At 44.8% G+C, this 11,230-nt stretch overlaps 1 protein-coding gene across 1 annotated transcript in view; it reads right to left on the reverse strand.

The window, feature by feature from the left end:
- UBAP2L (ubiquitin associated protein 2 like) overlaps window positions 1-10,170 on the reverse strand; it is a 34,766-nt gene extending 24,596 nt beyond the window's left edge. The window contains exons 1-5 of the mRNA XM_081823235.1: window positions 10,063-10,170; window positions 5,722-5,851; window positions 4,950-5,027; window positions 4,256-4,366; window positions 246-414 (exon numbers count right to left, since the gene is read on the reverse strand). Coding sequence (XP_081679361.1) covers window positions 246-414; window positions 4,256-4,366; window positions 4,950-5,027; window positions 5,722-5,811 — 448 coding nt within the window. The 5' untranslated portion in view covers window positions 5,812-5,851; window positions 10,063-10,170. The remainder of the gene's footprint in view (window positions 1-245; window positions 415-4,255; window positions 4,367-4,949; window positions 5,028-5,721; window positions 5,852-10,062) is intronic.
- Window positions 10,171-11,230: the final 1,060 nt, after the last annotated feature.

An 11,230-nucleotide genomic window follows, 5' to 3' on the forward strand; every position in this document is an offset into this window, starting at 1 on the left:
GATGAACCACAACAGAGAGCTGTAAGTCAGACAACTTTACAAATGACTGCAGGGTAATTTCATGCCAAACTGGTAGCTAGAAAATGCTACATGTAGAGATACCAAGGTCTCAGAATAAACAGTGGCAAGAAAAAAATCAAAAGGATGATATTATGGTTACTAGGTCCAGCTTAGCAAGGTCCTGACATCCCTGAAGTCCAGACATTACTGACCAACAGCTGGTTTTGTTAAAGCCCCATGCATACACTCTCGTCCACGGCTGGCACCTCTCCCTCGTCTTGGTGGCCCGCCACGTCGCCGACTATAGTCTCTGTCACGGTCTCGATTTTCTTTGCCTTCCTCGTTGGATTCCGTTTGGCCACCATCCTTCTGTCCTGAGACGCCCTTCTTCTTCCCGACCATCTCCCACGAATGCTAAAGAAGAGCAGAGCATTCACGTCTAAACAATATGGATTGCTATCAGGAAACCACAGATAAAAGCTGGGAAAACTGTTAACCATTCTCTCATCATCCAAGTCTAAGATATTTCCACTAATTTATGTCTGTTTAAATGGAGGATACAGACAAGAATCTCAATACAAATTCTATACCTATCACCGCAAAACGAAGTCCTTTTTGGTAGGGGAGGTGCTTATAGCTAATGGATTGCAGGGATCACTTCCAAAAGGATTGCCAAGATCTGGATCCAGTGTAGTCACTTGGCAGATTAGTCAAAGGACCTAGTTATTGGTCCCTAACTTTCAAGGGTGTTTCCTGAGCTGAAAATATTAATTCCCTTTGGATTCAGTGACTCTCAACTTTTTATAATCTTATTCATGTCAAAGCAGAAAAGAACTAAAAGTTTCTAAAGCTTAACTTTGAATTCAGAATGAACGAACAGGATTTGACTCTTGGGCACATTCTCTAATCAAGCAACCCAAAATTTAGGAGGATAACAATTACACCTACTCCTTACCACCCACCCCCCCAACCACACTCCCTGACAAGCACAACAATTTCCTTTGCTAAAAAGACCAAGCAGCAGTCAGGACCAAGCCAGAGCCCTGGCCCTGAGACATGTGGACTATAGGAAGCCTTCCATTCCAGGTTTTACATACTGTATTCTCTCTATAGTTCCTAAACTGATGTAGTCCAATTAAACTTTCCCCAAAGCAGAATAATCTCGGACTCATTCCAGACTGCAGGACGGAAAATTTGTGATAAGGAAAGTAAGCTAAATTGTCTTGCAAAAACCTCATCCCTCAGGAAATGAGTTTTATTAAGTTTGAAGTTTTAAAAACACACTCCTTGATTCACACATATTTTGCAGAAAATATGTACAAAGAAAAACTCCCAAACACCAAGACTACCAGATCTTTACAACCCTAGTTACCATCTTACTCAAACAACAATGACCCACTGCTCAGCAACAGCTATCCAATATCTAATAACTTCCAAGAATACAGACCAAGTATAATATGAAATGACTATTAATTTTTCCAGGGCTGATAATATTATGGTCATATAGAATATCCTTCTTTAAGGGAAGCATGCTGCAGAGTATTTTATTTATGATGATTGTAACTTGCTTCCAAATAATTCCAGTGTCCATCAATGGATGAATAAACAAAATGTGGCATTTACATATAATGGAATATTGTTCAGCCTTAAAAAGGAGTGAAATTCTGACACATGGCCACAACGTGGATAAACTCTGAAAACACTACGCCAGGTAAGAAGACATAAAAAAAACAAATACTGGGGCGCCTGGGTGGCTCAGTCGGTTAAGCGGCTGCCTTCAGCTCAGGTCATGATCCCAAGGTCCTGGGATCGAGTCCCGCATCGGGCTCCCTGCTCAGCGGGAAGCCTGCTTCTCCCTCTCCCACTCCCCCTACTTGTGTTCCCTCTCTCCTGTCTCTCTGTCAGATAAATAAATAAAATCTTAAAAAAAAAAAACAAAAAACAAATACTGTATGGTTCCATTACATGAGGTACCTAGAATAGGCACATTCATAGACACAGAAAATAGAAGAGGTTACCAGGAGCTGGGAAGACGGGGAAAGGGGGAGTTATTGTTTAAGAGATACAGTATTTGTTTGGAAAATAAAAAAGTCCCAGAAATGCATAATGCTATGGGTTGCACAACATTGTCAGTTTACTTAATGCCACTGAATTGTACACTTAAAAATGATTAAAATGATAAATTTTAAATATATTTTACTATAATTTTAAAAAAATGTTTTTAAGTTAAAAACTCAGCTTAAGGGCGCCTGGGTGGCTCAGTCGTTAAGCGTCTGCCTTCAGGTCATGATCCCAGGGTCCTGGGATCGAGCCCCGCATCGGGCTCCCTGCTCGGCAGGAAGCCTGCTTCTCCCTCTCCCACTCCCCCTGCTTGTGTTCCTGCTCTCGCTATCTCTGTCTCTGTCAAATAAATAAATAAAATCTTTAAAAAAAATCAGCTTAAAATTATAGCAAAATCATAACCATAATTCTAAAGAATCTACAATAGTTGACTAATAATTTTTTAAAAGATTAAGTATCCACCCAGCACTTGGCAGCTCCTCGCTGCCCAGTCTTCCAGTCCAAGCTCATTCCACACTACAGCTGGTGGGTCATTTTATGCTCACAGTAGCTTCAATTCATAAGTTATAGTACCTCTATTATACCTAAGTCTGCATCAGAAACCCTGGAAACTAGACTCCAAACAGCTAGCTTTCCTCAAAACGTGGCAAGTTTCAGAAACCCGTCACCTTTTCCCTTCTCTATGGTATGTATCAGCTGCTGGCACTACCCAAGTTCTATAAGGAAAAGGAATTACTATGATCTTCCCAAAGGCACTGCCAGTTTTCTGATATGATCTCATCCACCCAAATACATCCAACATCCCCTGGCAGCTGATACTACTCTCCACTGGTTTCACTAGCAGCTGGTTTACTTGTGGCATAAGCTCACATTCTCCAGTTTGTTTTCCTTTTCTGGTACTATGGATGGTTAGGTTTGTAGCATTAGGCAGAAGATGCTGGAAGGTGCAACAAAATGTGACTTGAAGGAAAGAGGGAGGGAGGGAGGGAGGAAGGAGGAAGGAAGGAATCCAGACTTTTAAGTCATGAGTAGTCCCACCTCTTCCCCCAACCCAAAAATCTTGCACACAATTATTCTAGTAAACTCAAAGTGAGCCAAAGGCACTCTTATCTGATTATCCAAACAGTAATTTTCAAATAAGATCAATAATGTAAAATCTAAGACCACACTTTTTTTTTTTTTCAAGTAAACTTTACACCCAACATGGGGCTTGAACTCACGACCCTGAAATCAAGAGTCGCCTGCTCCCGACTGAGCCAGCCAGGCTCCCTTAAGACCACATTTTTTAAGAGAAAAATCCACAAATTTAAGCTTAATGACCAAAAAAAGTTTTCCACTATTATTTCCTATTGTCTCAAGGAAACTGACAAACCTCCAACATTTAGCTAATGTGACACCATAACACCAGTAAGCTGATCTCTCTAAGGGTGAACTCTGGTTATCTATCCCAACCAAAGATCCCCAGTGTAAGACCAAGTAAATGAAAATTACTTTAAGATGATACACTGCTCATTAAAACAATAAAGTTCTCTGCTAAGCACCACAGGAACATCCCAAAGGTTAGTAAGGCAGAACCCCTGTTCTTAAGGGACTTAACAATTTGGGACAATGATAAGACAAGCACAAAAATACAAGGATCTCATTAAGTGGAAAGGAGAAGAGGTGAAATTCTAGGGCAAGAGGTCCTCCAAGATATCCCCTATCATCTCCAGGGACGGTCAAAAGGCTGTTAACACTCTCTCTGCTACCTCAACAGAAACAGGTTCAAGCAATGAAAATGTATTGTAAAAGATGACACTGATGACAATGTCTTGAAATCAGAATCCACTAGTTTGTGTGACTTTATTCAACAGCAACAAAACAGGTAAGCAGAATATTCTATGATTAGTAACTAAGGCTGATACATAGCATCTCTAATTCAGACTAACCCAGTCTGGAAAACAGTAGCTAGCCTAGAATGAATAATTTATTCTAAGCAAATTAAAAGAGACAGATTTTATGTTTTCTCCTACTTATTGCATATAAATTCTAAGTATTTGCAACCCACAGCAAACGATCTCCAGGACAGTTCTCTGCTCCATTTGGAGAATAAGTTACTCTCCTTTAAGTTGAGTTACTCCACTTGCTATTTTTAGAATATTCTGAGCTTCTCAGCCAGGGACCCACTTTCTCGAACGCTCTATTAACACTCTACCGTATCTGGGTTTCCTTCCAGTAGGACATTGATGGCTCTGTTGACATCTCCATTGCAGTCATGCAAAGCAATGACACATTCATCCTGGTTCTTGCCTGTGATATCAATCAACTGAAAGAAAAAGATCAGCAACCATCATGAACAAGCTTGCACTCCTCACAAAAGGAAACCAGGTGAGCAAGAGAAAGGGGAGAAGATACCAATGGAGTCTGAAGGAACCCCAGGCCTAAAAAAGCAAAATATGCAGAATTTTGGTATTCTAGTTCAATAAGCAAAATATTACCACCTCTGATTAGGAATGGGGTCAAAAGTATTTATAAAACAATCAAACAATAAAGTATCTAATAGACAATCAAACCCAGAAGCACACAGGCTTCAGCATACCATGAATTTCTACAGTTCCTAGATGGCACAACGCTCAAAGTCGCTAGAAAAATGGCATCAACAAAGTCATCCGATAAATAAGAAGTTAAAATTAAGATAAAACCTTTTCAAACAAGGTAGCTGTCCAAAGGGGGACGGTAAATCAGACAACAAAAGCATTTACTTACTGGCTTAACCTATTTTATTTCAGGTCATAATTCTTTTAATACCTACAAGTACAAAATACCCCGGTAGCGATCTATGACATTTAACTATGCTTTAATCCTGATGTCTTTCCCCATGGCTTATAGCAAATCAGCAACACACTCACTTGTTTCACCTTTTCCTCAAAGTCAGCATCATTATGGTCTGAAATCATCTGTGCAAGTCGAATTTGTTCCGCAGTGGCCTAGAAATTAAGACAAGTTCAAGAAAGCATGATCAAAAGACAACAGTTTAGAGAAATAAGAGGGACCTATGTAGTCAATAATCCACCCCACCTCCCAGCCCAATTTCCTTCTCCTTGTTACAAATGACCAAGTAGTAAAACACTAACATCAATTAAGATGCCTAAATTTGCAAAATGACAAAAAAATAAACGCTGAAGCTATTAGTATTCCACTCTATGATCCCTAAAAAACCAGGGAGATTTCCACCAATGTTCACAGTTAAAGAAGCTCCCATTTTGGGATCAGAGCACCTCTTTGAAACATTTGTGCCTTAAGTAATTCACATTTATTTGCAAAGTCATGTGTAAACCCTGTTCCTGTTTCTGCAAGGACCAGTGCCATCCCCTTATCTCTAGGGCTGAGAATAACATAAGATTTAGTCTGAGGGAAATGCTACCTTAGAGATACAAAGCACAGACAAGACCCATTCTTTCCAAGTCTCATAATGCAGTATTAAACAACAAAAAGCAGGCAAAGTGCATCATAGCATATCTTTAACAGTCATCAGACCCTAAGTAAAAACAGCCAAGTACTAGAAAACAAGAATAAAAAACCCAAACCAAGAATCCAAAGCACAGAATGACGCTGCACTGGATGGAAACCAGTATCAACCAGCAATGCTACCAATAAATCCGTATCCCTTGGGTTCTTTACCTGTGGCCGCTGCTTGTGCTGTGTCTGGTTTTGGTTTTGAGGTTGTTCCCAGTTTCCCCGGGCTCGGTTAGTGCCCACCGACGTCATCATTTACAGTATATACAAATAACAGTATTTACAAGGTAGAATACTGAAAGATTTAAAAAAATAGTAATTTAGATGTTAAATACAGGCAAAATATGTTTTCAAGCTCTTTTTCATCAGCATCTTCACCAAACACTTTCATTTTTTTAAAAGCAACAAACCAAGAAAATTCATGTTCTTAAGACATATTTAGCTTGATAAATTCCTTAAGGAACAATGGCTGTTAATCCATTTCTGTAGAACAAGAAATACATAAAGCATGCGTTAAGTGATGGTTTGTTTTTTTTTTAAAGTCATGGGCACAGTTTGGTTACTAGTCCCCTATACACGAGCTTTGTGAAGTTTTGTTATCTTGATAGCAAGTAAAACAATGTTAATAATCAAAAGCCTTCTACACAGAAATATCTGAAGTCCCTTGGACAGAAGGAAAGATAATCAGCAAAATCTGGAAACAAAAGCCTTGCAGGAAGGGGATTAGTCTATACTCCAAACAAATAAAAACAATTTAAAATACTGTACTCAGTCTACCTATGAAAACAGTCCTACCTCCCTTACAACCAGTTTATATAAGTTGCATGCAACCTCCATCACTTGGGAAAGGAAAAGCTCAAGTCTAGCCTTTCTCCCTCAAGTTGTATCTCTCCTCATGCAGTGGGAGCTTCTATAACCTTCAACAAAACAAGTATTAGCCCCAGCGACTGCTCAGAATCTCAATTCCCTGGATAATTCCAACACACTGTTTTTGCAGCAACTTCTGTTGACCTCCTAGTCCACAGCTCCCAGGCACCAGAAATGCAAATACTCTTTACCACTCACCTTAATATATAGAGAATCCCAAATCTGTCCCATACCAAAAGCACCTAGCACAAAGTTTTATTTGGAAGAAAGGGCTTCTAGGATTATCATTTAATTTAAAAAAAAAAAATTTTTTTTTTTTTAAAGAAGAGTTGGGATTTTTTTTTTTTAAGGTTTTATTTATTTGAGAGAGAGAGAGAGAGAAAGCACAAGCCAGGGGAGCGGCAGGCAGAGGGAGAGGGAGAAGCAGGCTCTCTGCTGAGCAGGGAGCCCAATGCGGGGCTCGATCCCAGGACCCTGAGATCATGATCCGAGCCCAAGGCAGATGCTTAACCAACTGAGACACACAAGTGCCCTTAGGATTATCATTTTAAACTTGAGACATTATTGCCAGCAATGGGACTTTGTTGTGTCTTTAAAGAGACAGAGAACAAGCAGGGCCTTCCCAAAACCAGAATGGTTTTTGTTATTAACAGTTCTAGCAAGCTAGGATTCTCCTGAACTTAAGTTCCCTCATTCATACTTTGCTTTATAACACAACCTCAGTGGCTGCATTTAGTAAACAAAGAAAATATCCACCATACGATGGAGCGCTCAAAATAAGACTGGAGCGCTCAAAATAAGACGTTACTCTGCACTGTTTTATTCCCTCCCAAAGAGGATAAGTTTATATTTTCTGCTCTACATGTAATTTTTTTCATTAATGAAACTTTATATGGGTAATGCTAGACTGCCCAAAAGACACTGATGAATTTGAGGGAGAGGTAGGTTGGGCTTCTAAAGAAATAGAGAAGGATTATTAGGGAAGTGAATTTCACTGGTTTTTCAGGTCACAAAGAAAGCTAACTTCCCTGAGGATAAATTCTTCACCAAGCTGGATCAATCGGCTGCATAGGTCTTTGTTTTTGATACAGTATTAAGAGTTTTACATTCTCTATCACCAAAATTTTTAAAGAAATCTCAGAGCTAATTCTTTAACCACTACCTCTTCTCCCTACACACATGCACATGTGCACACAAAAGCCTGTAAATATTTCTAGCTAGTACAGGATTATTTGCTACACAGTAGTCCATTTTCCCAGACTGGCATTATAGCCAAGTTTCAGCACTCATAAAAAAACAAGTGTTCTTTAACCAGTACCCCTGGATTCAAATCAAAGAGAAAAATAAAAACTAGATGAAAACTATTATACTTAATAATTGGCTCTAAAATGAATTTCTAATGCGAATAAATGCGCCTGTAACTTACAAATATTGACTGCTTTCTACTTCACTTGTGATTTCAACTTACAAGCGTAAGTAATACTACAAATATGAATTGCATGACTAGCAATGGGGATGACTACATATACTGTAGCAGTGTAAATATATTAAAAAGTCATCTTGAAAGCCACATAATTACTGAGGAAAAATCCTGATCAGTCAGGCTGTTAACTTCCATTTCTTTCTTACAAGTGCTTTGAAATGTGTGACTAAGAAATTTTTACCACCTAGGTAGTAACAACACTGAGCGACAGGTCAAAAGTAAGTGATCTGGGATGGATCACCAGAGGGCACAAAATTAGCAGCCTTTTAGTAGCAAGCAGAGACACATACCTAGATTTATCACAGTGGAGGGGAGAATCTTAAGTACTTTTCCTTAGAAAATAAAAATATTTACGGGAAACACATGAGAAGTGCTGGGAGACCAAGGGAACAGTGCAGGAACAAATACTGGTTTCAACACAGGAGTGCCCTTGACCATCTTTTGAAAACCAGCTACTTGAAAAAATAGCCAGAGAAATTTTACGGAAAAAAATAAATAACAAGTATTTATTGAGTATCTACTGTTTTAGGAAATACAAAAGCAGTATGACTTGGTTGCTGCCCTCAGGGAGCTTACAATCTAAGTTGAGAAACAATTCAGACACTCTGAAGCTGGACTGGGTAAGTAAGGCTTGGCAAGTAACAGAACAACTAATTCCCCTAGATGCTTTGTAGAAATGACCCCAGTATCCCCTTCTCCATATATTCGAGTCTAATTTTAAAAAAGAGTACTTGCCAGTTAGGACACATTTAGCAAAGAGGGGCTTCAAAAATCAGAAACAAAACAGTACATTTTAAGGTCTTTCATCATTAGTTCCGGGCCAGCAACACTTGCTGTTCACAACGGAAATAATCACTGGCACAGTCTACTCTTTTAAGGACAATGGTGTAGGATCTCAAAGCAGTTTTATCAACCCATACATAACTAACACGTTTTCGTCCTCCAGTAAGGCTGGTTGTCACTGACCCCCATCACCTCCCAGCAAGTCACATCACACATCCCCCAAGCAGGATATGGGCGGTGAAAGGTGGATGGAGAGGACACAAAAAAAGCATTTCTCCATCTAATACTCAGGGACACTCAAAGGCGAAAACGGTAACAATGACAACAAAAAAGGCCTGTTACTGTGGTGTTTTTCCTTCCACAACATCCTACACCAGAGGTGGCTACATTTCAAGAACGGTGGAGGAGCAGTCTCCTGTTTGTGACATCAGTTTGCAAAGCAATTTAGGGATTGTCCACAAAGTGAAGGGTCGGAAGAGATTCGGAATTCCTGTCCTATTACGAGAAGAGTGAACAAACACCCCAGGGCTCTAGTGACGTCCCTTAGGCGTAATACACCCTACGGGGGTCTCCCCGTCCAGCTTCCCCAATAGCATCACAACTGTCTGGGGTACCCGAAACTACAGCATGGACAACAGCAAGCCAACGACAGCAGCCACGAATACATTCCCAAAGCTGGGGCGCTGAGAGAGAAGGAAGGGCAGCCAGAGGAGCTGACAAAGAGGCTGGAAACGGAGAGGGGACGCAAGCCCACGCGTGGAGGATGGGAGGCTCACCCCGCTCCGCGCCACCTCGGGAGCTCCCGGGGCCAATCGCCTCCTCACCTCCCACCCGGAACAAATTAATCCTCCGCACTCCAAACTGAGGGCCACATGGGGGAGTTTGGGGCAGCTCCACCCCACCGCCCTCCCCCCGCCCGCCACCCCGAAACCAGGCCGGATCCGCACCCGAGGAGGCCCGCAGCGGGCCGGGAAGGGAGGAGGCCCCCTCGTCGTATTCACAGGCAGCGGCCAGGGCACAGCGGGCCCTACCTCAGGCGGGGCCCAGGCCGCGCTCGCTCGCGCTCTTCCTCGCTCTCCCTGCTCAGGCTCTAGCCGCATGGCCCCCCCCTCCGGCTGCCCAAGCCCCGCCCCGGCCACGCTCCCAAATCGAGGCCCCGGCTCCGGCGCGGCCCACTAGGCCGCAAATCCAACCATAAACAAAACCCCCGGCGGCCGACTCGAGGGGGGGCGCCGGGCTCGCACGACCGGGAGGGGTGTCCAGTGGGGGGAACGCACGGGGCTGGGGGCCTACGGGGGGGCGCCCGGCGGGGTAGGGGAGAAGGGAGGGATGGGAAAGGGAGACCGCGGATTTAAAGGGGCCGCGGACAATACCCGGCCCCGCCGCGCTGCCGCTGCCGCCGCCGCCGCCGCCAACGCCGCTGCGCTCCCAACTTTACCTCAGTCTCCTCCACACTGACACCCCGGGCCGCGCCGCCCCTGTCACGTGACGTGAGGTTCCCTCCTCCCCACCCCCTCCCTCCTTTCCTCTCTCGCGCTCGCTCTCGCGCCTTCCCCCTCCCACTTGCCTGCCTGCGTCCCCCGGCACGTGACGCGAAAAGGGACGCGCACGCAAGCGTGCGCGCACCACTCCGCCACGAGCCGCGGCGCTGAGGCTCCGCGCGTCCGCCCCGCCTCCGCCGCGTGACGCACGGGCGGCCTCCGCTTCCTGTTCCTGCGTCGTTCGGCGCCTCGGCGCGCGCAGCCCGCGGGGCCGGTGCGGGCCTGGGTCACGTGCTGCGGATAGCGGGAAGGCGACGTTCTTCTTTCCTGGGTTCCCGTCCGCCATGTTTTCAGGCCGGGTCAGCCTTGGTCTCTGCTCGTGAGGAAATGGCCGGGGGGTTTCGGGGACCCCAGGCGCCGGTGCCTCGGCGGAGCCCGGGCTGACGAGGCAGGGCGGCGGGCTGACCCGCCGCAGTTGTGCGCGGGGTGGGGAGGCCATGGCGTCCGGCAGTAACTGGTTGTCCGGGGTGAATGTCGTGCTGGTGATGGCCTACGGGAGCCTGGTGAGGAGATCCCCCACCCCCTCGTGCCGTCGCGTCCGACCCGGTAGAGGCCCTTGTCGTGGGCACTCCCCTGCGCCCTGTCTGGGCCTGGAGCCCTGCCTGCCCCGGGAGCACCTGGGGAGCGAAGCCGCCGCCTCGGCCGGCCCGCCCCCGCGGCCCGCCCGGGCCCTGCTCTGCCCCAGGCCGTACCCCGAAGCACCCCTGGGAGCCACATCTGGGCGTTTAAAACGGAGGCGTGCCCTTTTTTTAAACTGTCTTTTCTATTAAAGATTCCTCCTTCTCTCGTGTCTTTCGCACAGGTGTTTGTCCTGCTCTTTATTTTTGTGAAGAGGCAGATCATGCGCTTTGCAATGAAGTCCCGAAGGGGACCTCATGTCCCCGTGGGACACAATGCCCCCAAGGTAGGTCTTCAAGGCCCGCGGTGGGCCTGCTTCTCCCGCCCCGGCAGGGCCCGAAGGAGACGTCTGTTGCCTTTCGCATGACTAGGGCCCACGTTT

Source organism: Leptonychotes weddellii, chromosome 6, assembly GCF_054177405.1.
Source record: "Leptonychotes weddellii isolate Sample4059 chromosome 6, ASM5417740v2, whole genome shotgun sequence".
Taxonomy (NCBI): Eukaryota; Metazoa; Chordata; class Mammalia; order Carnivora; family Phocidae; genus Leptonychotes; species Leptonychotes weddellii.